The 23,942-nt window shown below is 39.5% G+C and overlaps 1 protein-coding gene across 6 annotated transcripts in view; it reads left to right on the top strand.

Annotated features, from left to right (window-relative positions):
• LPAR1 (lysophosphatidic acid receptor 1) overlaps nt 1-18,309 on the top strand; it is a 134,341-nt gene extending 116,032 nt beyond the window's left edge. For all 6 annotated transcript variants that reach the window (XM_074361983.1, XM_074361984.1, XM_074361982.1 and 3 more), the window contains one exon: nt 15,851-18,309. In XM_074361983.1, the coding sequence (XP_074218084.1) occupies nt 15,851-16,152 (302 nt within the window). In that variant the 3' untranslated portion in view covers nt 16,153-18,309. The remainder of the gene's footprint in view (nt 1-15,850) is intronic.
• The last annotated feature ends 5,633 nt before the right edge of the window (nt 18,310-23,942 follow it).

Genomic DNA, 23,942 nt, shown 5'->3' with positions numbered 1-23,942 from the left:
TACCGTATGACCCAGGAATCCCGCTCCTGGGCATATATCCAGAAGGAACCCTACTTCAGACACCTGCACCCCAGTGTTCATAGCAGCACTATTTACAATAGCCAAGACATGGAAACAGCCTAAATATCCTTTGACAGATGACTGGATAAAGAAGCTGTGGTATATTTATACAATGGAATACTACTCAGCTATAAAAAAAAATGACAACATAACGCCATTTGCAGCAACATGGATGCTCCTGGAGAATGTCATTCTAAGTGAAGGAAGCCAGAAAAAGAAAGAAAAATACCATATGGGATCGCTCATATGTGGAATCTAAAAAAAACAAAAACAAAAAAAAAACATAAATACAAAACAGAAACGGACTCACAGACATAGAATACAAACTTGTGGTTACCAAAGGGGCGGGGGGTGGGAAGGGACAGACTGGGAGTTCGAAATTTGTAGATACTGACAGGCATATGTAGAATAGATAAACAAGATTATACTGTGTAGCACAGGGAAATATACACAAAGCATTATGGTAGCTCACAGAGAAAAAAATGTGACAATGAGTGTGTATGTGTCCATGTATGACTGAAAAATTGTGCTGAACACTGGAATTTGACACAACATTGTAAAATGATTATAAATCAATAAAAAATGTTAAAAAAAAAAAGAAATAGCAGGTGTCTGAAAAATAAAGGTTTATTAAAAGCAAACCACTGGTAGTAAATTAGAAAAATTAGAGCCCTAGGAAGTATCCACAGAGTTTAAAATCTTAAGAGGTAATAAGGCGAATTACTAATTAGACTCGAAGCCCTTCACTGGCGTCACAGCCCTGGATGAAATGAAATCGAGAAAGCGCGTTTCTCTCTCCAGTCTAAGCTCGAAGCAGACGTTTGACTAACAGCTGGGAGCAAGAGGTGGGCCCGTGAATCAGCGCAACTTCCGCCTTCCCTGACAAAATGGTTCTTTCTCTAAGCCAGATCTGATTAGGATCTTTGGTTAAGAAATGTATGCGAAGTGAGTGGGTAAATGCAGTGAGAAAAGCAGGAGAGATGTCCAGGGTGTGAAGGGTCCCTTCCCCTTTCTCACAAAAGCAAACATGAAGCGCCCCCACCCCCACCCCCCGACTTCATTTGTTCTTAGGAACATTATTTTTTGTTTCATCTCTTTTTCTCCCCCTTTAGCCCAAACGAGACTGTGATGGAACTCTCCCCGCACTGGCCCTTTCCCAGCAGGCCAGCTGTTTGCAGAGGGTGGGGTCCGACCCTGCAGAGGTGGCCGGAGAGCAGCCCACGCCGACCCCGCCCTCCGTGCTTGTGCACCTGCTCCGTCCCTCCCCGTGGCCCCTCTTGGGCTGGAACCTGTGAAAAACAGAAACGTGAGGCCTGGGCCCACTCCCTGAAGAAGTTCCTTCCTTGCCTTACCTGTTTGTCTCAAACTTCTCAGCGGGGTCAGCCTCGTCATTAAAACCAAGTCGGTCTCACTCAGTTTCCCAGCAAGGAGGAGGATCTGGCCCCGGCCGTGGGCCCGAGGGGGCGGGGGCCTCAGTCCTGCCTTTCTTGGTGGAGGGGCCACCCTGCCACGTGGCTGGGCCCCGTCTGCAAGCGGCCCAGACACCCCACTGCCTATGCCAGGGCAGTGGGGAGCCGCCCCCGCAGCACAGGGCACCTTTCCACTGTGTTCCCAGGCCCCTGAAAACCAGAAGGTTCCAGCCTTTTCCAGAACAGGCTGAGGTAGCCCATGACTCTTTAGATGTTGTTCCCCTCTGCCTAAAGTAGGGGGAAATCAAGGATCACTTAAACATTTTACTAATTTGTCTCTAACCTCAGATCCTTTTTCACGTGAGGGAGGGTCTAAAAGTAAGAAATGAAAAGAAAATACAATTGTATTTTATTTATTTTTTTTTACATATACATACATTGTTTTTTCAGATTCTTTTCCATTACCGCACATCACAAGAAAGTGAATTCAGTTCCCTGTGCTGTAACAGTAGATCCTTGTTGTTCATCTGTTCTATATATAGTATCTATTAATCCCAAACTCCTAATCTGTCCCTCCCTCTTTCCCCCACAGTAACTGCGGTTTTTATGTCCATAAATCTATTTCTGGTTTGTGAATGAAATTTGTACTTTTTTTTTAGATTCCACATATAAGCAACATCATACAATATTTGTTTTTCTCTGTCTGACTTATGTCACTTAGTATGATCATCTCTGGGTCCATCCATGTTGCTGCAAATGGTATTATTTCATTCTTTTTAATGGCTGAGTAGTGTTCCATTGTGTACATACACCACAGCTACTTTCAACTGAGAGCAGAAAGGGGACTGACCCTGGAGTTGGAGATCTCGTCAAGAAATGCTGGTGGGGACTTTCAGAAGTTTTTCAGACTGAAGGAAAATAGCCCGATGGTCTCTTTGTGGTTGGGGTGGTGGCAGGACAGGGAATGTAGCCTCTCAGTTTGCTGTCTGTGGGTTGGGAGAGCCAAGAACAGTGTGCCCCAAGTATCCATGTTTCTTATAGATTTATTCCTTGGGTTTTCTCTGGAAAGGGGAAAAAATGAAGGACGTCTGTCAGGTGGCCTCTTGCTTTGTGCTCTACCTGCAGCGTCTCATTCTGTCCTCACAGTATGGCTGAAAGTACACAGTATCCCCACTTGACAGATAAGGAAACTGGGGCTCAGCAAAATTGAATAACTTGTCCAATATCACACAAGTAGTAAGGGAGAGAAGCAGTATGTGACCTCACGTCTATCTCTTTTCTCCAATAAAATATGAATCCTTACCCTTTAAAGTCTTCCAGCCGTGCAGCCTGGAAGATTAAAACAAGTTTTATCTCGCAGGAGCTTCCATCCATCTTCCTCCTCACCAGCTAGCTTCTTGAGTGCCTGTGGGAACAAGGCTTGAAGATTGTCAGCTGTTCCCTTAGTTAGTAAAGAGAAACAGGCTCTTTATAAAAACAAACAAACAAACAAAAAAAACACCAAAATTACAAAATATTTACATTAAAACTTGAAGTCCAATTTACCACCCCTGCCTCTCCCAGGTAATTCCTGTTAACAGTTTGGTGTGTATTCTTCGAAACTTTTTGTAATGCAGGTAGAGTTCATACACATATAAGTACCTATAGAAATTTTATAACGTGGGATATTGCGCATGGTGTAACTTTACAGACAGTGTAATTTGTGCATCTTCCCATTCGGGTCAATCAAGTAGAGCAGTGTTGGTCTATGTGGTGCCTACTTCCTACTCCACTTATTTTACAGCATCGGTGAATGTGCAGGTTTACAGTTTTCCCCCAGTACAAATACTGCGTCACCAAACACTCTGTATTCATCATTTTACATGCTGCTTCAAGTATTTCTGGATATGATACATTTCTGAAGCTGGAATTGTTAGATAGGATGTTATACATCTAGACATTGCCAGATGGCTTTCCAAAATGATTATCAAATGCCTCTTCTGTCAACAGTGTATGGGTGTGTCCATTGATTTCTTACTCATTCTGTCATGAATAGGATTATAAATCTTCCCCAGTCTGCTAGCTGTTCTTTTTAAGATAAGACTATCGTATTGAATACAGATGAGCTTTAGTTCTGAAGCCAAAAGGGCTTGCTAACATTTCATTCCTGGAGCAAAAGACTCAACCATCCAGCCACGGACGCTGCTGGACAGCCGTGGGGCACCCCCAGCACACGGCCCGCACCACTCAGCCCACTGCGTGTTTCTGAGTGGGCCAGACAGATGCTTCCTCCAACAGGTGAGAAGAAGAAGCTACAGATGGTTGGTGCTGCTCTTGGTCAGTCTCTTTCTTAATCTCAGTCTCTCTCTTCCTCAAGACACCCCCCCCCCCGGACTGTCCTCAGTGACCTCCTTGTCACTAAATCCTTTTTTCCAGTTGCTCACAGCTTTCCTGGACTCCTCTCCCTCTCCCCAGCACCCTGTCTGTTAGCAAATCCTATCAGCTGTACTATCAACCTGTGTCCGTGATCGCCACCTTCTCAGGTTCAAAGCCACCCTTAGCTCTTGTCTGGATTACTGCATAAGCTACGCTCTCCTTCCTCACTTGCTGTCTCATGGCCTCCAAATACTTTCCCCCCTAAAACATATTTTACTTGTTTATTTTGTTAGTTGTCTTTCATACCCTTCCTAGAACCTGAGCTCAGTGAGGGGAGAGAGTTTTTTCTGTTTGATTCACTGTGGTATCCACAGTTCTAGGGTAGTACCTGACATACACTATACACTCATATATTTGGGTTGATTTAAAAAAAAAAAAAAGGTTAATAGACTATTGCATTAAGGCCAAGTAATCCAGCTTCTGACAGTTACCAAGAATCGATCGTTTTTACTCCTAAAGCTACTTATGCCAGGTTATTATAACAATAGTGCAAAAGCTTGTAAGTTTAATTAGGTCCCATTGGTTTATTTTTGCTTTTATGTCCATTGCCTCGGTAGACTGACCTAGGAGAATATTGCTACAATTTCTATCAGAGAATGTTTGCCTGTGTTCTTTTCTAGGAGATTTATGACATCTTATAAACTTACAGTTACCAGGGAGGGAAAGGAGGGGAGTGATAAGTTGGGAGTTTGGGGTTTGCAGATGCCAACTACTATGTATAAAATAGATAAACAACAAGGTCCTATGGTATAGCACAGGGAACTGTATTCAATATCTTGTAACGGCCTGTAATGAAAAAGAATATGAAAAGGAAAAAAAATATATTTATACACATACACACACATATGTATGTATAACTGAATCACTATACTGTACACCAGAAACTAACACAACATTGTAAATTGACTATACTCCAGCTTAAAACAAAAACAGTAATGTAGGTCAATATCACATTATCTGATAGAAATCAGTGCCAGAAGAAAATGTTTCTGGGAAAGCTAAGCGAGAGGGTTTGTTAATATTCAGTGAAGGCAATTCACAAAAAGACATTGCTTTCAATTTGCAGGTAAGAACAACTGTAAATTTGGGGAAGACCATTAAAAAATCAGTAAAGTTTTTGTACTGCGTTTGCTTTGCAAGAATTTTAAGTTCTGAGTCCACTTTGAAGAAGCAAATTTGGAAGTAGTATGTGATGCTTTACTGATGTGGCTTTGCTTGGAAGGTGTTGCGGAACGCCAGTTAACAGACCCATATTCAAATATAAAGCTTTGGCTCCCTGATAAAGGGCTGGCAAGTGAATACAAATTGGTATTTTTAAATTCAAATAAATTATTGAAGGTGTCATTTTTATAATTTTGTGTTCTAAACATTTTTTAAATTAATGGACTGCCTCAGTTCAAGCTTATTATTATGGAGTGTCTGTGTGTGGGCACGCTTTGTTTTTTTTTACTACTGTTAAAACATAACTGATACCATATTATATATTTTTTAAATATCTTGTTCTTTTTACTTAACAGTGCATCATGGAGATCATTTGGTAAGGACAGAATATCTTATGAACTTTAGAAATTTGAATAGAATTCCACTTTATGAGTCCAACTTATTTTACTTCTCTATTTGTGGTTGTTTAGATTATTTCCAACTTTTAAAAATTAAACAGTGCTGCAGAGAACGTCTTGCCCATACATAACTGTACTGTGTACAAATACCTCCATAGGATAAATGGATAAATTCTAAGAAGTGATGCTGTTGAAGGTTTTTGTTTTTGTTTTTTGATGGCTTTAGAACTGATAGACTTTTGTCCCGGATTTATGTGTTAGAATTTGCTCTGATATTTGGTCTTCGCTTCGTTAGTGTTGAGCAACGCATATTTTACTCAGAACTTGTAGTGAAACTGAAATCCGTGTAGAAAAACATGTTTTTGACTTGCATTTGGAACTCTTTAGCCTAAGTACCCACTTGCCAATTGAATAATTATTTTTACAACTGAAAGAAAAAGCTTTTTAATAAGAGTTTTTGATAACAAGAGATGTCTTAGGCACAGAGCTATCATGTTTAGCAGAACAGACTGTACCTCCCTCCCACTCCGCCAAGCATTTGTACTTTGTAAACATCAATCCAGGACATTTAGCAACTGTAAGAGGCACGTGGCCAAACTGAAAGTGATTATCGTATTTATCGTGTCTTTCAGCCAATAAAAAAAAATACATATATATACACACACACATAATCTTTTAATAAATATTTTAGGTTGCAAGAGTATTTCTGAATTTGCTTTTGGATTAAGTTTTAACTTTTCCCCTCATTTTGTTATTAAAATAATGAATTATAAATTAAATTTCCATTGTTTCTTCATCCTTGAATTTTGTCTTCTGAGTAATTCATATCTCGTTGATCCACGCCAGGAGTTCATGAACTGCAAAGAACAAAACCCACAGGATTCTGTCATCAGCTCTTTTCTGTGAGCATGTTTCGCTAGATTTTAACACTCGTTTAGAGTCATACCATTTTGGAAGAATCTTGATTCATAGCTGAAAAATTAAAATATGTTGCAAAACCAATTGTAAGTTCCCTGTATAGGTTGAACTTTTTCTAGGGAGAGATTCTTGGGGTGGGGAGCATTATTTATCTTTTAAAGAGAGAAATGTTATTCAGATCACCTTGGTAACAGCTAGACCACAGTCATGCAACAAGTTTAGTATCACTTTCTGAGTTAGACAGTGTTGGTCTGTGTTTGACGACAGTGATTTTCTGTGAGATTTAAGATTTTTTAAAGAGGGAAATCTGTTTTTGTTTTTTTTTTAATTTTGCAATCACTGGGTTTAGGAAGCAAAACAGACTTAATTATGCTGACAATGGTGAATTATCTCCTATGTGGAGAATATGTGACATCCTTTTTGGTTGGGATTCATGTCAAAGAAAATAAATCTCATTGTCTTTTTGAAGACACTAAAATGCAGTGAATGCTCTGAATGTGTGTGAGTATGGACATATATATCCATACACCTATACATATGTGTTATATATACATTTATATACTGTACGTATGTACATATATGTATATGTGCATGTATGTAAATTATACATATTTACTTATAAGTTTAAAATATATGTGTCATTTGAAACTGATAAGGACTTCCAAGAAAGTGGTGGGTAGGCATTTGGAGTAACGTTTTTTGCTTATCAGTGGGCAGTAATGATGTGGTGAGCCAGCCTTACTCTAGTTAGTTTGCTCCAAGACAGAGCTGGAGAAATCAGAAAACATGTTTAACGGACTCACAGACACAGTAAGCAAATTTATGGTTACTGAGGAGAAAAAGGATGGGAAGGGATAAATTGAGAGTTCGAGATTCGCAAATATTAACTACTATATATAAGATAGACAAAAACCACACTTCTGTTTGGCACAGGGAACTATATTCAGTATCTTGTAGTAACCTATAATGAAAAAGAATATGAAAACGAATATATGTATGTGTATGGATGATTGAAACATTATGCTGGGCACCAGAAATTAACACACTGTAACTGACTGTACTTCAATAAAGAAAGAAAACATGTTTAAGGAGGAAGCGAGAGGCAGTGACCCATATTAACATGCACTGATTTTGTTGAAAGTAAATTAAAGCACTTCCTGATTTGTCTGCTTATACAGAGACCTCAGGGGTCATAGACTCATATGCTACTTCAGGAGAACATTAGCTACTGTTGAAAGTATAGTGTGTGGGTGTGTTTGTAAGGAAATATAACTTAGCCCATCGTTAGTCTCCTAGCTGTCTCTTGATTTCTTAGAATTTGGAGCTAATAAGAATGGCCACGCTGCTTCTGTATTATTTGAGCGGCATCGCAGCTTCATTTTCTCTATTCATAGAAACTTCCAGGAGAACATACCTTTTTCCCGTATGATTGTCTGATACAGCTCTTTGCCTACTCATTAGATGGCATCACGGGACGTTTTAAGTATAGGAAGAAGCTGGCTTTGGAGGCAATTCATTATCCTGTCTTTCCAAGGGGTCCTCTATTCAGGAAAGCGTCCTGCATATGGTGTCCTCCACCGCCCGCCAGCCCATTTGTGTGTATTGAAGCCTCTTTCATGGAAACAGAGGTAGCATAGCTTAAAATAAACTGTAATGAATATCCTCACTGATTCAAGAGGATATTGTGTTGACCAAATTAGGACACATTACTATATAAAAACAGCAAAAGCATATCAAACACCCCAAACCTATAAAAACAGAACAAAAACATATTCCTGAAAATAAAACATCTGATTGCCTGCCCTCCTTTACCCATCACTAATAAACAGACCATCTGTCTCTGTTGATTTTATATGAAATCCCCAAAAGGGAAAACAGATTTAGAATGAAAAGGAACGTGAAAAAAAATGTAAAAGGTCATATACTACGGTGTCTCTTGACTGCAGGACTTTAAGTGATTTTTTAAATTCCCTATTTATATTTTTCTGTACTTTCAAAATTTTCTGTAGGAAAGAAAGTTATCTTAATTCAAGAAATTAGCTTTGTGTCATCACTTAGACATCAAACAGTGAAAGAAAAGCAGCTGATACACCGTTCTGGGAAGAAAAATTAGATTAATGAGAATTGTCCTTAGCATCCTCATAAATAATGTGTTCCTTGAGTCAAGAAAACGGCATTACAGATTATCAGGACATACATATATGAAAACAATGCACTAAATTTGAGTCTCTGCAAAATATCTGAGTATGACACTTGAAAAAGTCTTACGAATATTCAAACGTAATATTATGAATGGACCCTGATTATGCTGATAAATGATTAGAACTGTAATTTGTAATTTTTTTAAATGATAAGACATACGCTGGAGGGGTGGGATATAGTCTTTCTTCCTACTCCCTGATAGCTGGAGCATGGATATGAGACTACATCATGGCGAGTTGGATGCCCCTGAGTGGAACTTTGAATCTTGAGGGCTTAACACAAAGGTCTGTTGGGTCAATTAGTGAGTTTTCCAGGAAGCTGCTGTGGAATCCAGGGTCTGATAGGGTAGCAGCATCCTATGGAAGCATTCCTTTAACAGCAATTTGGCTCATGCCATGTCTCCCTCATTCCTGACCCAGCCTGGTTCTCCAAAGCTCAGTAGATTCCACAGATAATCTGACCCTCATCAGAATTAGAAACAGTAGGCTAGTTTTTCTACAGTAACAGATGCATACATAACGAGACTTTTGCCTACAGAGTCCACCATGTGTCCCTTTGAATGCCCTGTAGCACTCATTTAAAGACCTCATACACTGTATGTGTTAGTGTTAATTTTCCAAATGGAACTGGATGACTTTTCTGCTAATTGACTTTCCTTGCTTTGGCTATGTCTATTAGGCAGTTAGCTGTGATTTGCCAATTCATTCAGCAGAAGATATATTGAGTATCCACTGTTTGCCAGCCTTTGTCCTAGATGCTGGAGATACTGACATGAAAGAGACACCATTCCTTCCATTATGAGCTTACCTTCTCATTGAAGGAAGACAGAAAATAAACACATAAACCAATAAGTAAGATATTTTTGGGTAAAGATACGGGGTAGGAAGATGATAAAATGGGATAATTAGTGGGGAGACGGTGCTGCTTTAGCTAGGATAGTCAGGGTTGGCCTTTAAGGAAGTGATACTGAATAGTAAGTGGACATGAAGAGTCTACCTGACGATCTACAGAAAGAGTATTCCCAGGTGAAGGAACCATAAATGCAAAGGGTCCTGAGACAGAAATGAGCATAGCATGGTGTGTGTGGCTAGAACCCAATGAATGAGGGATGAGTGGAAAGAGAGGAGGTTAAAGAGTCTGGCAGGGGCCAGTCACGCAGGGCATCATGGACCACAGTAAGGATTTCAAGTAGGAAGCCTTTTCAGGATTTTAAGTAGGAAAATGATTTAGTATGAATTGATTTATGCTTTTGAAAGATCATCCTGGCTGTTCTGTGCAAGCTGGACTTTAGGGAAGAAGTATGGAGGAAGAGGAATTGGTTAGAAGCCTATTGCAATAGGCAGAAAAAAAGGTATTGCACACTTGGCTGGGTCTGTAGCCCTGGAGAAGTGGTTTCCACTGGCTGTCCTCAAGCCCCGATGGTCCTCTTTAAGAGACGGGTCCTAGCACGCCAGCCACTTCAGCGTGTGCCTTCCAATCAATGTACAGTTGCAGGACAAGATTTCGAGTCTGTTGTAGGACGTGGGGCATGTATATGTATGACACTCACTGCTTAATGTGCAGGAGAGTATACAAGGCCAGGAGGAGGGCACTGTTTGCACCCTCCAATGTACGGGAAAGCCAGCACTGTGTTAATCAGGACATCGTTATGGGGCTGAATCTTCCACCCAGGAATATTAAAAAAAAGAGAACAGAATGAGTATTCTACTCTGCTGTGAAGACCTGTGTGTTGTGAATGCCCTTCTCTAGAAGATCAATGTTGCTCTCAGGAGTGAGTGATGGGAACCCTAGAATATGTCACACAATAATGAAATCGTGAAATCTTAAATGCAGGAAGTATTTTCTATCACCATGAAGAAGCAGAAGTGCTGGACACTAAACTGAATGAAGTAAAATTGATATTAAGGCAACAGTGACTTACGGTGGAGATACCTCAGTTGCATTCATAGTATCTTCTCAGTGTTATGGAAAACAGGTTTTAAAATGGATCTAGTTTACTCTGAGAGAAGCTTTAATCTCAAAAAGCCATTCACATACATCTCCATTCCAATGACCCCTTGACAGTTAGACCTTAGCAATAAGCTTTGTGTTTGTGGTCTGTTACCTGACAGTCTCTTAAGATTTATGATTTAGAATGATTTTCTAGCTCGCCCTGTGTGTGTACCTTAATAGCGGAAGTCACATCAGAACTACGGAAATGAACTAAAATTGGGTCTGATTCTGGGAGAGCAAGATGTCCGCCCTGAAAGAATATACACTTCAGTGGAAGTAGAAAGAGTGGTTTATGTACATGAACACTTACTTTCGCATTTGTGTTCTACCGCAAGCCTCTGAGATCCTCATTTGAGAAACAAGAAAGGCGAAGCCAAGGAGAGGTTAACTCAAAACCCAGCAGCGGTGGAGAACTGATTTACCTTGACTTGTTTTAGATCTGTGGGATGTCTGATTTTTTTTTTTTTTTTTTTTTTTGTAAAAACACAAATTGGCCCGCCAGACTGGAAATGCTTTCTGTCTTTTTCATCAAAAATCTTGGACTCCCTCCCTAGAGGTCTTCTCTGTCCGGCATTTTGTTTTCTTTCTCTCTTTAACTTTGGTTCTTACGTTCCACGTGTAAGCATAGTTCAACTAGATAGGAAAAAGCCACTCTAGAAAAAAGACTCTAATTGTGAGACCAGATGGTAAGCATTATTCAGCAGATGGGGTTGTGTAGGTTTCAGGGAAGGTGTGGTAATATGATCGTGTTCCGCAGCTGTGACCTGTGGTTCCCAAACAGCTTCCTTCCCCCCTGCCCTTTGCGTCTGCATTCCAGCATCTCTCCTTCTATCTTTGTAGGCACAGGGCTCCCTCCGGCCCCAGATTGATTTGACAGATGTATAAGAAAGGAATGAAGCTTGCTCAAGGAACAGCAACTTCTGCTATTTATCCCAGCTCACAGATATATTTTCAATATTGTCCTCCCCATGTTACTTGTAATATTGGCAAGTCATGCGGAATGTAACCACTCTTGCTCAGCACACTGAGAGAAAGGACTCAGATTGCTAGGAGCCTGTCAGGATGTCTTTAAGTCATCTCCATCTGAAGTCATGCAGCCACCTCAAGCTAAGGAGATGTAAAACTGAGGGCATCGCCTGCCTTCTTCTCCCTTCCCCCCAGAAAACCCCAACCAACACTTCCTCCTGTGTTTCTTCCTTCAGTGGAAGGTAGCACCACTCTTCCTGCGCCCAAATGGAAAACCTAGGCATCATTCTGGACTCTTGTATCTTCCTCATCCGTTCCAGGCAGTCCATCTCCTAAACGCTTTTCCAATCCTTTCATGCCTCTCTCCTCCCATCGCCACTGCCTCTGTTCAGGCTCTTATTATTTCAACTCTGGAATTTGGAAATATCTGATGCTTTTGCCTTTATCCAGATCATTTTCCTCTTCCCTTCCCTTACAGTGTTGTACGTTAAATGAGACTCTGGCCAGTGAGGCCAGTGAAATTAAAATCTCATGGGAGGAAGGGTAGATGAAGATCATGATTTCTTAAAAGCTCTGCAGGCTTTTGTAGTGTGTGGCTGGGGCTGAGAATCAGTGCCGGACTGGAGCAGTTTCAGACGTCTTAGCCAGGCGGTGTGCAAAGTCTCCACGACCTTGAACATCTCCTCTGCCACTTCTGCTTCTGACTTTACAATAAGTAACCACAAACGGCTTGTGTTTCCTCTCTCCTGCTGTTGCATGCCATTCCTTGCTTTTATGCGTTGGTCTTTGGGGATTCATCCGTCGGAAATGTTCTGGAAATATACAAACGACCTAAAGGACCGTCCCTACCGAGTGCCGCATTATTTTATTCATCATCTTGGTAGGTATTGAGGTGACCCATGAGAAACTCCAAAAGTGATTTGGGGCTTCTGTCCTGCTCTGTGTTCCTCTCTTTTCCTTTGTGTTATCCTGCTCGCGTCCAACGGCAAGCCCTAGAAATCTCTCATAATTAGGGTGGTATCATCTCAGAGCTTTTTGAAATGCCAGGTCTTCATGGTCCACGTGGTGCTCTGGACGGTACCTGCGCTGGTCCTGGGCTACACCAGCTCGCACGAATCCACCCTGGCAGCAGGTGGTGTAGTCGGGTGGGTGTGCAGTGTGTAGAGGCTTTTATGTGTCGTGTCTCAATTTGATCCTCACCACACCCTGTGGAGTAAGAAGAAGCTGTTTCTTCTCTACTTTACAGATGTGGAGATGGGTTCCCTTTACTCTTATTCACCTGCCTTACAGGTGTGGACTTGAGTCTTTACAGATTAGGTGTTGATAATCTGTCCACAGGTGACAGATTGAGGGTCCACAATGCACGTCTCAAGTTCTGTGACCCGACTGGATTATAGTTGGTGCCTTTTTTACTAAAGGGGCTTGGGTGTAGTGTTTGTTTTTAGAAGCTTGGTGACAAATCCGTAGTTTGAGCAAACTTGACCTCATAATATTCAGTCACTCTTTTTTAGATGGAATTTCCCAGGGCCCAGTTGCCCCTGACATAGTCCACTTTTCATCTCTTGGTCAGCTTGATCCTTAGCACTTCTGTGAAAGACAAGGGACGTGAGAAGAAGGGAAGGCTCTGTAGTTTTGGGTTTAGATGTTGATTTTTGAGCCCCATGCTTTGAGGCCCTTAAATTACTCAGTCAAGTCTTGAAGTTCCAAACACAGAGTGTTGTGACTGGGTGGCTGGGCCTAATTCTAGTACTGAGAACGGTTCCTTTTTAGTGAAGAAGAAAGGAGAGGACTTGGAGTTCCTCAGTGAAGCATCCATGTGCGTGTATATTAGCTCCTGCATCGGGCTGCGGTGTCCCCACTTCCTGTCTCTAATCTCGCGAGGCTTTTTGCATTTTTGGTAAAGCCCCCTTTGGGCTAATTCCTGAGACCCTGGCTTTTATTGCGAAGATCTTGTTCTTTGTGAATTTAAAAATCAGAAGAAGTTATAAACAACAAACGACTGTATCGGAACTCTGTCACTTTTGAACAGAGTCCCGCGGCCTGAGCAAATCCTGGGGAGTAAGGATGTTCCCTTCTGCAGCCTGGAAGGAGAAAAAGGTCATTTCCTTTAAAATAAATCTACTGACATGCATGTTGCTGGTATCTAATCAAGCTCTGAATTTGAGTTCAATTAGAGCTTTGATAAAAGAAAGGGGAAAGGGAACTTGAAAGAATGCTCTCCCATTCATGAAGGGCCTGCATGGTTTTAGTTTCCAAGTAAATGGAATAATGGGACCATGTATTTTCCATCCCAGCATTTTCCACCCTGAGAATAATTCCTGGCTTCTCAATGAATAATGCATTATTTCTGAAACTCAAGAGGCATTCCTTTGATTTGCCTTTATGTTTAGCTTTCTGAGTGATTTTCAAGCAAGGAAATTCAAGGCCTTGGAATGAATGCTTTATTAACATTTTTTTTTTTTTTACTTGAAGTTCAAATAGCTCCTTGGCTATTATCTCCTGATATTTGAAATATTTTTTTCCCCTCTCTCTCTAAGGAAAGTCTAAGGTATTGTATTTATTAGAAAATGAAGCACCTTGGCCAGTCTTCAAAGTGAACAGCAGTTGAAAACCAATACACATTTGTATTTAGAACAAAGAGCTTTATGGGGGTACCCTGCTCCATTCTTTATTTTCATTTCCCTGCTGAAAAGGTTTGGAAAAGAAAGCTCACATTCAAAACCAGGCTGCTTGGAGACTCAAACACATTTTGTGGAACTCACTCCTTGAGGCTAGTCTCAATTCATGACCCCAATCCCAGCCCGCATCCACCTAGACCAGTGAATCAGAAGATTCAGATGCCCTTCTGGGTTCATCCCTGTTCCCTGTAGGCTCGCTGTGTAGACTGTTTATACATCAGGGGCCCAGAAAGTGAGATGTAATAGGACACGACCGTGCTACTGGTTCACGTTCTCTTAGCCGAGGACCCCCAGCTCATCCCAGGCTAACATGGTGGTAGATTCTAATGCTTTTTCACAACCTTTTTCCCTGGGAGCCCAATGAGTGATTTCAGGAGGTAAATAAATAAACTGGGATGAAGACTATAATCTCTATTTCCTTCCTTTGTAATTATAGTAAAATCTTAATGGTTCAGTCTAGTTGGGGAAGAAAGAGAATCTAAACAGGAAAACATCTAAATCAAAAAAATTTTGGTTTAAAATACTTCATTTTGTTAATATAAGAAGTGGGGACTATAACATAATGTTTTCTGGAACGTGGACTCTGGAGTCAGCCTTAAAGAGCAGAAACTCCAGGGTTTGTCTCCTGTCTGCCACCTTCCAGTACCCCGGCTTTGAGCAAGTTATTTAACTTCTCTGGGTCTCAGTTTCTTTATCTGTGTGATGGGATAATAGTTTCTATCGCATATGGCCATGGTGCAGATTGAATTAATTAATAATTTGTAAAGCCTGTAGAAAAACACCATTTAAGTGATAGTGGACTGAAAATAAAAGTAAATATACATCTTATCATTGGAAATTGCTATTCCCAAACAGGCCCATGTATACTGAGTGATTGCTTTCTTAGCACTCATTGACTCCTACGACAAACCAAATGAGGTAAATATAATCATTTCTATTTTTCAGATGAGAAAACTGAGGTAAAGAAAGTAATTTGCCAGAGTTCACCCAGTTTATTAAATCGCAAAGCAAGGATTTGAGCCCAATCAACCTGAATCCAGAAACTGTGCCTTAACTAAATGTTAAAGAACATTTGTCAGTGCTTCTGCCTGAAAACAATTTTATGCTATTAGAATACCATATTTTTTATAAGCATCAAAGTGTATATCCTGAATGCAAGATGTCTCAGATTTATATATCAGTTGCTTAGCACACTCTGTTTTGCTCAAATTAATCATCATCAATGCCTCATAAATACTCCATTTTAGTAAGATCTGAAGTAATGAGATTTTATTAAATTGGGTTTATTTTTAACTGAAGTATAGTTGATTTATAATGTTGTATTAATTTCTGGTGTATAGCATAGTGATACAGTTATACATATTCATATACAGGTATATATTCCTTGTCATAATCTTTTTCATTATAGGTTATTACAAGGTATTGAATATAGTTCAAATTGATTTTCTAATCATCCAAACGTTTTCTGATTATTTAGGATAGTGAACATTTCATTTCAAATAAAGATCTGGTGGCTTTGAAGCTCTGTGTTTTTATCTTGAACTGAAATCATTTCACCATATGGTTGCTTACTTCATCATTTACTTTTTTTTGTTCTCTCTCTCTTTTTTTTAAACCTCCCTGATCCTGCTCCCTCTCCCTGACCTCCCAGGTGCCTTTATCATCTGCTGGACTCCTGGACTGGTCTTGTTACTTCTCGACGTGTGCTGTCCCCAGTGTGACGTCCTGGCCTATGAGAAGTTTTTCCTCCTGCTTGCCGAGTTCAACTCCGCCATGAACCCCATCATCTACTCCTACCGCGACAAGGAGATGAGCGCCACCTTCAGGCAGATCCTCTGCTGTCAGCGCAGCGAGAACACCAGCGGCCCCACTGAAGGCTCGGACCGCTCGGCTTCCTCCCTCAACCACACCATCTTGGCCGGAGTCCACAGCAATGACCACTCCATGGTGTAGAAACGAAGCTACGATGAGAAGCGGCCGCCATCCATTGAAGATCGAGCAGGCTCCCCTGTACCCAAAGGCCAGGGCCAGGTGGGGTGTGAGAGAGAGAGGAAAAGTACACTCACGTACTTAAAACACTAACCAACGGCAGTATTTCTTCCTAGACCCAACAAGACTTGATACATATTGAAAATTAGCTTATGTGACGACCCTCCTCCTGATCCCCATTCCTTTTGAAAGTAGAAAGTGGAGATCTCGTGATGAAATTCGGAAACAGACTCTGGAGTGTCCATTTACCGTACACTAACTAGTCTTCGGGAGATTTTGTGTGGTTTGGTGGAAGTCGGAATAAATTCTGACTCGTTGAATCCACAACTTCATTTACATACAGGCTTCCCTTTTTTTTATTTTTAAAGGATACATTTCATTTAATAAACGTGTTTATGCCTATCAGCATGCTTGTGATGGATAAGACTATAGACTGTTTTTAAGCTATCATAACTCCATTTTTTCCTTATGTAGGAAAACTATAAATTAGAATGACTTTTTTAGAAAGCATGCATGTAATGTATGTATGCAGTATGCCTTACTCAGAAAGATGAAAGGTACTCATTTTAAATCTTCTAGGAAATAGGAAAACCTGATGTCAAAGCCAGTATTTGTTTAGGTTATGAAACAAGCAATGATCTAATCACAATGGTACCTTTTTATTCAAGTGTTTAACATGTATGAAACAAACAGGAAATGTAAGTTTATTTTCGGAAGAATGTGTACTCCATAAAAGTTATGGAAGGTGAACACAGTGGTATTGTTCCCACATATTTATAATACCCAAGTCCATTCTAATTGTCAGTTCATCAGAGGGATTTTTTTTAATAACCTGTGTTTTTCTGTATTATAATACATAGTCATTTTAGAAAACTTGAAAAATGAAGAAATGTGTAAAACAGAAAAAATTCTGATATCACAGCCCAGAAGTAACCACCATTAACAGCATTGCCCCTGTGTATGCCTATATGTATATTATATACCTTTTTATATAATTGGGATCATACTGTAAATGATTTTATAACCAGTTTGTTTTTTCCACTGCAGAATTGCCACATTTTTCCTATGGCATTAAAAATTTTACAAAAAACCATAATTTTAATGGCTATATAATATTCCATATAATGGACGCATCTCAGTTTATTTAACCATTCCCATACTGTTGACTACTTAGGTTATGTCTAATTTTCACTGTTATAAATAATGTTGCAAAACTTGTATGTACATAAAACTTTGTCCATATAATTGATTACTTACTTAGGACACATTCCCATGAAGGATTTTTTTTTTTTAAATGTGAAGTGTCTTTTTATACTTCTACCTTTTATGAAAGAGGATTTCCTGCTTTTGCCCTGCATGTGTGGCAATTGTGAGGATAGCCAGTTAAATTACCTTTTTACAAAGGAAACACAGTGGTTACTTTAGAGGAGAGTGACTTTTGTATAACGAGAAACAGTCAACTGTCACAAATAGGCAGGACACCCTAATTAATATGTCTAGCAATTTCAAGTTTCGTTTGAGAGATGGATTGTCCAGCTCTTGGTAGGCAGAGCTGTAATGTAGAATTGAAGAAAACACAAAGAAATCAAACATGCCAAGTGAATAAAAGATCATCTTCATATTAGATAGCTTGGGACCCTTCTGTAGCAAATGGATTGAATGTATCAGTATGCAACTGGATATTGTGAATTCTCTAGGGTCACCCCCATGGATGCCGCCGCATTGGGAGATACCTGTTTAATTGGCCAGGTCAACTAGTCATTGCACCAGTTTGTTGTAATAAGTAGCCAGTAACGTCACCGTCATGAAGCAGGTGTGGGAAAGTCAGGAGTATGTTTAAGAGAGAGATGTCCAGAAGAATGGTTATTTAGGAAGGAGGAAGTCAGTGCATGGTCACCATTTAAATGGAGGGCAGATGCAGCAAGTGCCCAAAGTGAAAAGAATCTGGGGGACCAGTTAGCAGAAAGTTGTTTGCACAGACTTTATACAAAATACAGAGCATTTTATAGTGGACGTGAAAGAAATGATCTTGGACTTTATGTGCATTCATTCTTAAGGTGATGTGGACTATTTGAAATTAAAAACTTACTAATTGGACCTTAATAAATCATTCTCAATCAGTGTTTGGTAATGTGTGGTTCTGGTCAGGGCTGTTTCTCTGCTTGAAGAGTCTTCCAACTTGCACGGTGTGATGTCTGCCTTCTGTGACCTCTTTTCTGTCCCTGCCACAGGGGCTTCTGAACTCTTGCGGTGAAGCCACCATATGCTTCCCCAGCTCAGAACTGCTTTTTTTTTTCACCCTGAGTGAGAAGTCTTTACAGCTTCTAAGACATGGTGGTTTATCTTGCATGAAAGGAGAGAACATCTTAGGACAGTACTTCAGCATATATCTCTTTGAGTGAGTTTCGTTGGGAAAAACTAATTTTATTAAAACTTCAATATTGACTTTATGAGAAACTCTCACTAGGATTTTATAAAGTCATAGTGGTCTTTATGTTTTTAAAGTCAGGAACTAACAATTTGAAAGTGAAGTGTGTCTTCCAGTTATTTGCTAATTATATTCTTTTCAATGTACTACTAAGATGTTGGGAAAAATAATAATGCTTATTTAAATGAATGTCTCGAGTATTTGGAATAGAATTCTGAGCTTTTAAATTTAGGTAGTTGTAAGATTGTTAGAAATCAAACATCTCAGTACTCTCCTTCACAAATTAACCAGCCCTCACATCTTTTTTTTTTTTTTTTTAAGTGAAACCATAATCTCTCAGACTCAAAACCTCAGCTAACCTTATACAATTAGTGAGTCTTACTGGGTTTCCCATTCTTTTTCCCAATTAACTATTGCTTTAGGTTCCAGAGTTAATTATCTTTCTAATTTATTTCATTAGTCTCTTAACTTCTGAAATGGAATTTTGTGATACTGTCTCCAGTGGTTTTTTTTTTTTTTCTTAAACCCAGAGTATGACTTGTGCTAGATAAAAACTGGGGAAACACTTCTTTATCAGGCCCCTTCATTATACCAAGGCAAGCAGGACTTTTTTAATGTCAAGACCTTTTGAAACAAATTGCTTATTACTATTTTTTTAAACACAAGTGAGCTTCACCTGATCCCAAACTCTCAGAAGGCTTGGGGTTGGTTTGTGTATTGGGATGGGCTTGGATTTAGGCACTGCCTGGCAGAAGAAATGTGTATAACTTGGAGCCAGAATGGGTCATCAGTCTTCCAAAGCAGGGACCATTCATTTTGTAACATTCATCTGTATTTTATACAGTCTGCACATAAAATTCTCTGATTCTTCCATTAATAATGCTCATGGTCACAGGTTACTTACTGCTAATCTGTCTAATGATATGACAGATAAAGACTGTTTACAAATCTAAAGCAGAGGTTGGCAAACTAAGAGCCATTGGCCAGATTTGCCTGTTTTTGTATGATTTATGAGCTAAGAATGCATTTTATTACATTTTTAAGTGGGCAAAAAAGGGAGTGTTGTGAAACATGAAAAGTACATGAAATTCAAATTTCAGTGTCTATACATAATGTTTCATTGGAACATAGTCACACACTAGGTTATGTATTGTTTATGGCTGTTTTTGTACTGCCAACAGCAGAGTTGCAACAGAGACTGTCCCTTAGAGTCTAATATATTTTTCTGACCCTTTCAAGGAAAAGTGTGCCAACCCCTGATTTAGAGAATTGCATTTTCAATCATTGCTGTGCTCACTGCATGTGTGTTCACTGGAAGAGGAAGGAGAAATTGGGCACACCATGATCCCTTGAGTGCTAGGCCGCAGAGAAAATTATCAATTGCTTTTTTAAATAATAAACAATATTCACTTTGAAATAGTCTCAAGCTCACAGAAAAGTTTGCCCAATTTACAGAACGTTTTTACCGAACCCATTTGTAAGTTGCTAACATGATGAATAGCACGTATTCACCGTCCTTAAATACTACGTAATCCCTACAGACAATACAACTAGCAATATCAGGAAACTAACAATGATACAAACACTACCATTTAGTTCACAGACCCCATTCAAGTTTAACCTGTTTTTCCAATCATGTTCCTTACAGCAAAAGAATCCAGTCTAGGGTCACTGGTTGCATTTAGTTGTCATAGCCCTTGAGTCAGCTCCAATCGTGAAAAGTCCCTCAGTCTGTTCTTGACCTACAGGACTTTGTCATTTAAAGATCACAGGTTAGTCATTTTATAGGATGTCCCTCACTTTGGGTTTGGCTGATAGTTCTTCACAATTAGATTTATATCATTTGCCTTTTTGACAAAATAACACAGAAGTACTGCTGTGGCTTCTCACTGCATCCTGCCAAGGAACATGTGGTGTTGATTTGTTCCATTACTGGTGATGTTACCTTCGATTACTTGATTAAGATGATGTCTGCCAGATTCCTCCATGTGAAGAAAACTATTTTTTTTCCTTTGTAGTAAGCATTTTGTGGGGAAAAATTCTGTTCCTCATCAAATTTTAACATCTAGTTGTAGCACCCGCTGATTTCTTGGATGAATTAATCATTAATCTGATGGTTGCCAAACGATGGATTTCTAAGCCTCTTCAAAGTTTATTAGTTCTCGACTGTGAAAAAAAAAAACCTTTTCCTCTCTCTTTTATTTATTCATTTATTTATACCAGTATGGGTTCATGGATTCTGATTTTATTTGACTGGTTATAATGTTGCTATTATTTTAAAATTAAATCTTTGAGATAATTTTAGATTTGTATGCAGTTGTAAGAAATAATATGGAGAGGTCCTTGTACTCTTTACCCAGTTTCCCCCAGTGGTGGTATCTTGCAAAACCAGAGTATAACATCACAGCTGGATATTGAAATTGATACAAGTAAGGTACCAAACAGTTCCACCAGCACAAAGCAACCACCAATCTCATTTTTTGAAATACATTTTTAACTATTTTTTCGTACTGAAACTCCTAAAAATTTCTATATAACAACAGTTTCAAAGGTTTGGTGCTTATTCCCTCGAGGTATATAATGTATGAGTGTGTGTGTGTGTAATCTGCAGGGAAAGAGAACTTTGTGATTATAAAAGCTACACAAACTTAAAAATATTTCAAGGAATACAGAAATGAGTAAAGTAAAAAGCGAGAATGTCTTCTGTAGGATGGATGCTAGACCACAGAAATTTGTTGAGCACATTGCCTGATAAACAGACTTTTACAAAGTGATTTTCCACTGTGTTTTGTGAAACTCTCAATGTCATCTCATTGGCATCAGGGGAGCCAGGCTCCAGTTTTGCTATTTGTTTTGCATCTTTTCTCTTAACTTGCATCTTTCTTTCAGGAAAGGAATCTTATTTAAACTTGTGGCCTCCACCTCACATAGCACAGCGCTCATTAATGCTTAATATTTGCTTATTTAAATGAAAGAAAATGTATGAGCCACAAGCAAAGGCATTCTTGTCCAAGAAATGCTCCTTAGTTCTGCAACCCTGATAAAAGTTTCCCTTTATGTTTAAGAATACTGCAGTTGAAGTTAAGGAGGAACAAGAAAAAACCAAGGACCAAGCCTTTGAATGATACAACATTATATCAATATTTTTGCTTTCTGAGTGTGTCTTGTTTAACTTGCTTTGATTTTTAATGTTACTGTGTGTTGAATCTGTAATGTTATCTACAACTTACAGAAGACATCCATATAATTTGTATTTTGATCTTTGCAATGACTTTGTTACCCATGAGGAAGCTGTGTCTCAGAGGAAAATTTGGGGGCCTGATGTTTGTTGTCTATAGGATTTTTTGAACCTAACACCTGTTCTTTATATTGTAATTAATCATTCTTCCTATGTACAAATTATGTCTTGGCTCTCTGGACAAATTATGAATTCCTTGAGAAGTCTGATGCATTACATTTAAAAATTCTTTTAAAGAAACTAGTATAGTAAAAGTCATAGGTAACATGAGGCCGTGAGCAGGTGCATGAATTGTTCTGTGTGGGATTTATATTGTAAGTGTGCCTGGATCCCCAGCTAGATTATACATTCTTTGAGAATAAGATGATCTTATTTTTTCCACCTCCTTTGAATGATCCAAATGACTGGAAGCAAACTAAAATATGGGCCATTTACTAAATGGTTCTTGACTGAGACCGTAATGAGGTGTTGTCACTGTTATTGCTGTCACTTATTCTTTAATTTATTCATCCACAAGGACTTTCTTTGAGAGCCCTCTTTATAGTAGGCCCTTAGGATACTGCCGTGAAGGAGGTAGGCAAGACCTTTAGTTAAGAGTGAGGGAGAAAATGCGGAGAAATAAGTAGGTTAAAAGTAAAATTACAGGTTGTATGAAGAGTGATGAAGGAAATTATGGCATGACATAGAAATTAAAGGAAAATAAAGGGGATAGAGAAGGCGGGGAGATGAACTACCTTTGAAAGGAGAGTCTAGAAAAGCTCTTTGGGGATGGAATTGTCCTCTCAAAGCACTCACCTTGAGCCTGAATGGCGCGAAGGTGTGGCTCTGTCAAGCTCTTGAACTTGCACCCACTCTGGTAACCAGCCCACAACAAAACACCCCATTAGAGAAATGGGCACGATTCCAGCAGAGATAGCTAGGAATTCCAAGCCAGATGTGTAAATGTGTGGACAGAGAATGCATGCATTTTGGAAAGAAGGACAACATAGACTGTGAGAAGGAGGCTCAAAAGGCAGCAGGCATGATGTCTGGAGTGATTTTGAAAGTCATTTTACCCTGAGAAATATGGGAAATGAGTTAAAGGATTTATGCCAACGAGTGACACAGTCTGATTTATGCTGCAGACTAAATCAAAGGGAAGGAAGCCTGGAGGCAAAAGACAAGATCAGAGGTTGTCACATGAACGTAGATGAACAATGAAGGTGGTAATGGAGGTGTCGAGAAGAAGATGGATGGATTTGAGAGGTGTTTGGGACCCAGTAATTTTGATCATATGCAGGTTATGACCTTGGCCACTGGGCAGATGGGGGTGTGATATGATGAGATTAAGGGACAGAGGATGAGGAGCAAATTTACAGGAAGAAGATACTGAGTACATTCTGAAATATCTATGAACCATCTGAGGAGAGTTTCGCAGTAGGGCAGTGGCTCTGTGATGCATGAATCTCAGGGTGTATCCCTGCACTGAAGGTCCAGATTTCGGAGTCCAAATTCTTTTACTGTCATCCTACCATGCTCCTCCTCAAGATAGGAAACACAGAACCTTTGATCTGTTTGAATAAGAAGAGAAGAAAGGAAGGAAACAGGGAGAAATAAAAGAGCAGAACTTAATATCTGAAAATATTATCCAGACACATGGGGACTTGTTTCTTTTTAACAAATAAGGTTAGCTACATATAACACACTTAGGGCTTTTTTTATTTGGTAATACATTACTGAGATATATCCCAGATTGATAAATATTATCTTACCTCACTGTGTAGTTGAGGTCAAGATGTTTAGAGCCCATTAATTTCTTATTTTCTCCTCCTTCCTGGGCTTTTGCAAAACTACAGTCCTGTTTGGCAGCTCCATGTGACTAATTATGGCCAGTGGACTGTGAATGGATGTGACAAGTGTCATTTCCAGGCTGAGGAAGTAAAAAGCCCATGTACTACTCTGCAGATCTTTTTTTTTCCTCCTTGAAAGCCAAGCAAAGAAATGTGAACATGAAAAGGCCTGGGACCTTGAGTGACTCAAAAGCAAAATCCCTACCTACTCATAATAAATGTACAGCATGATCAAGAAATAAATATTTGCTGTGTTTAT

Source organism: Camelus bactrianus, chromosome 4 (genome assembly GCF_048773025.1).
Source record: "Camelus bactrianus isolate YW-2024 breed Bactrian camel chromosome 4, ASM4877302v1, whole genome shotgun sequence".
Taxonomy (NCBI): domain Eukaryota; kingdom Metazoa; phylum Chordata; class Mammalia; order Artiodactyla; family Camelidae; genus Camelus; species Camelus bactrianus.
This window is presented reverse-complemented; position numbering and strand designations above follow the sequence as displayed.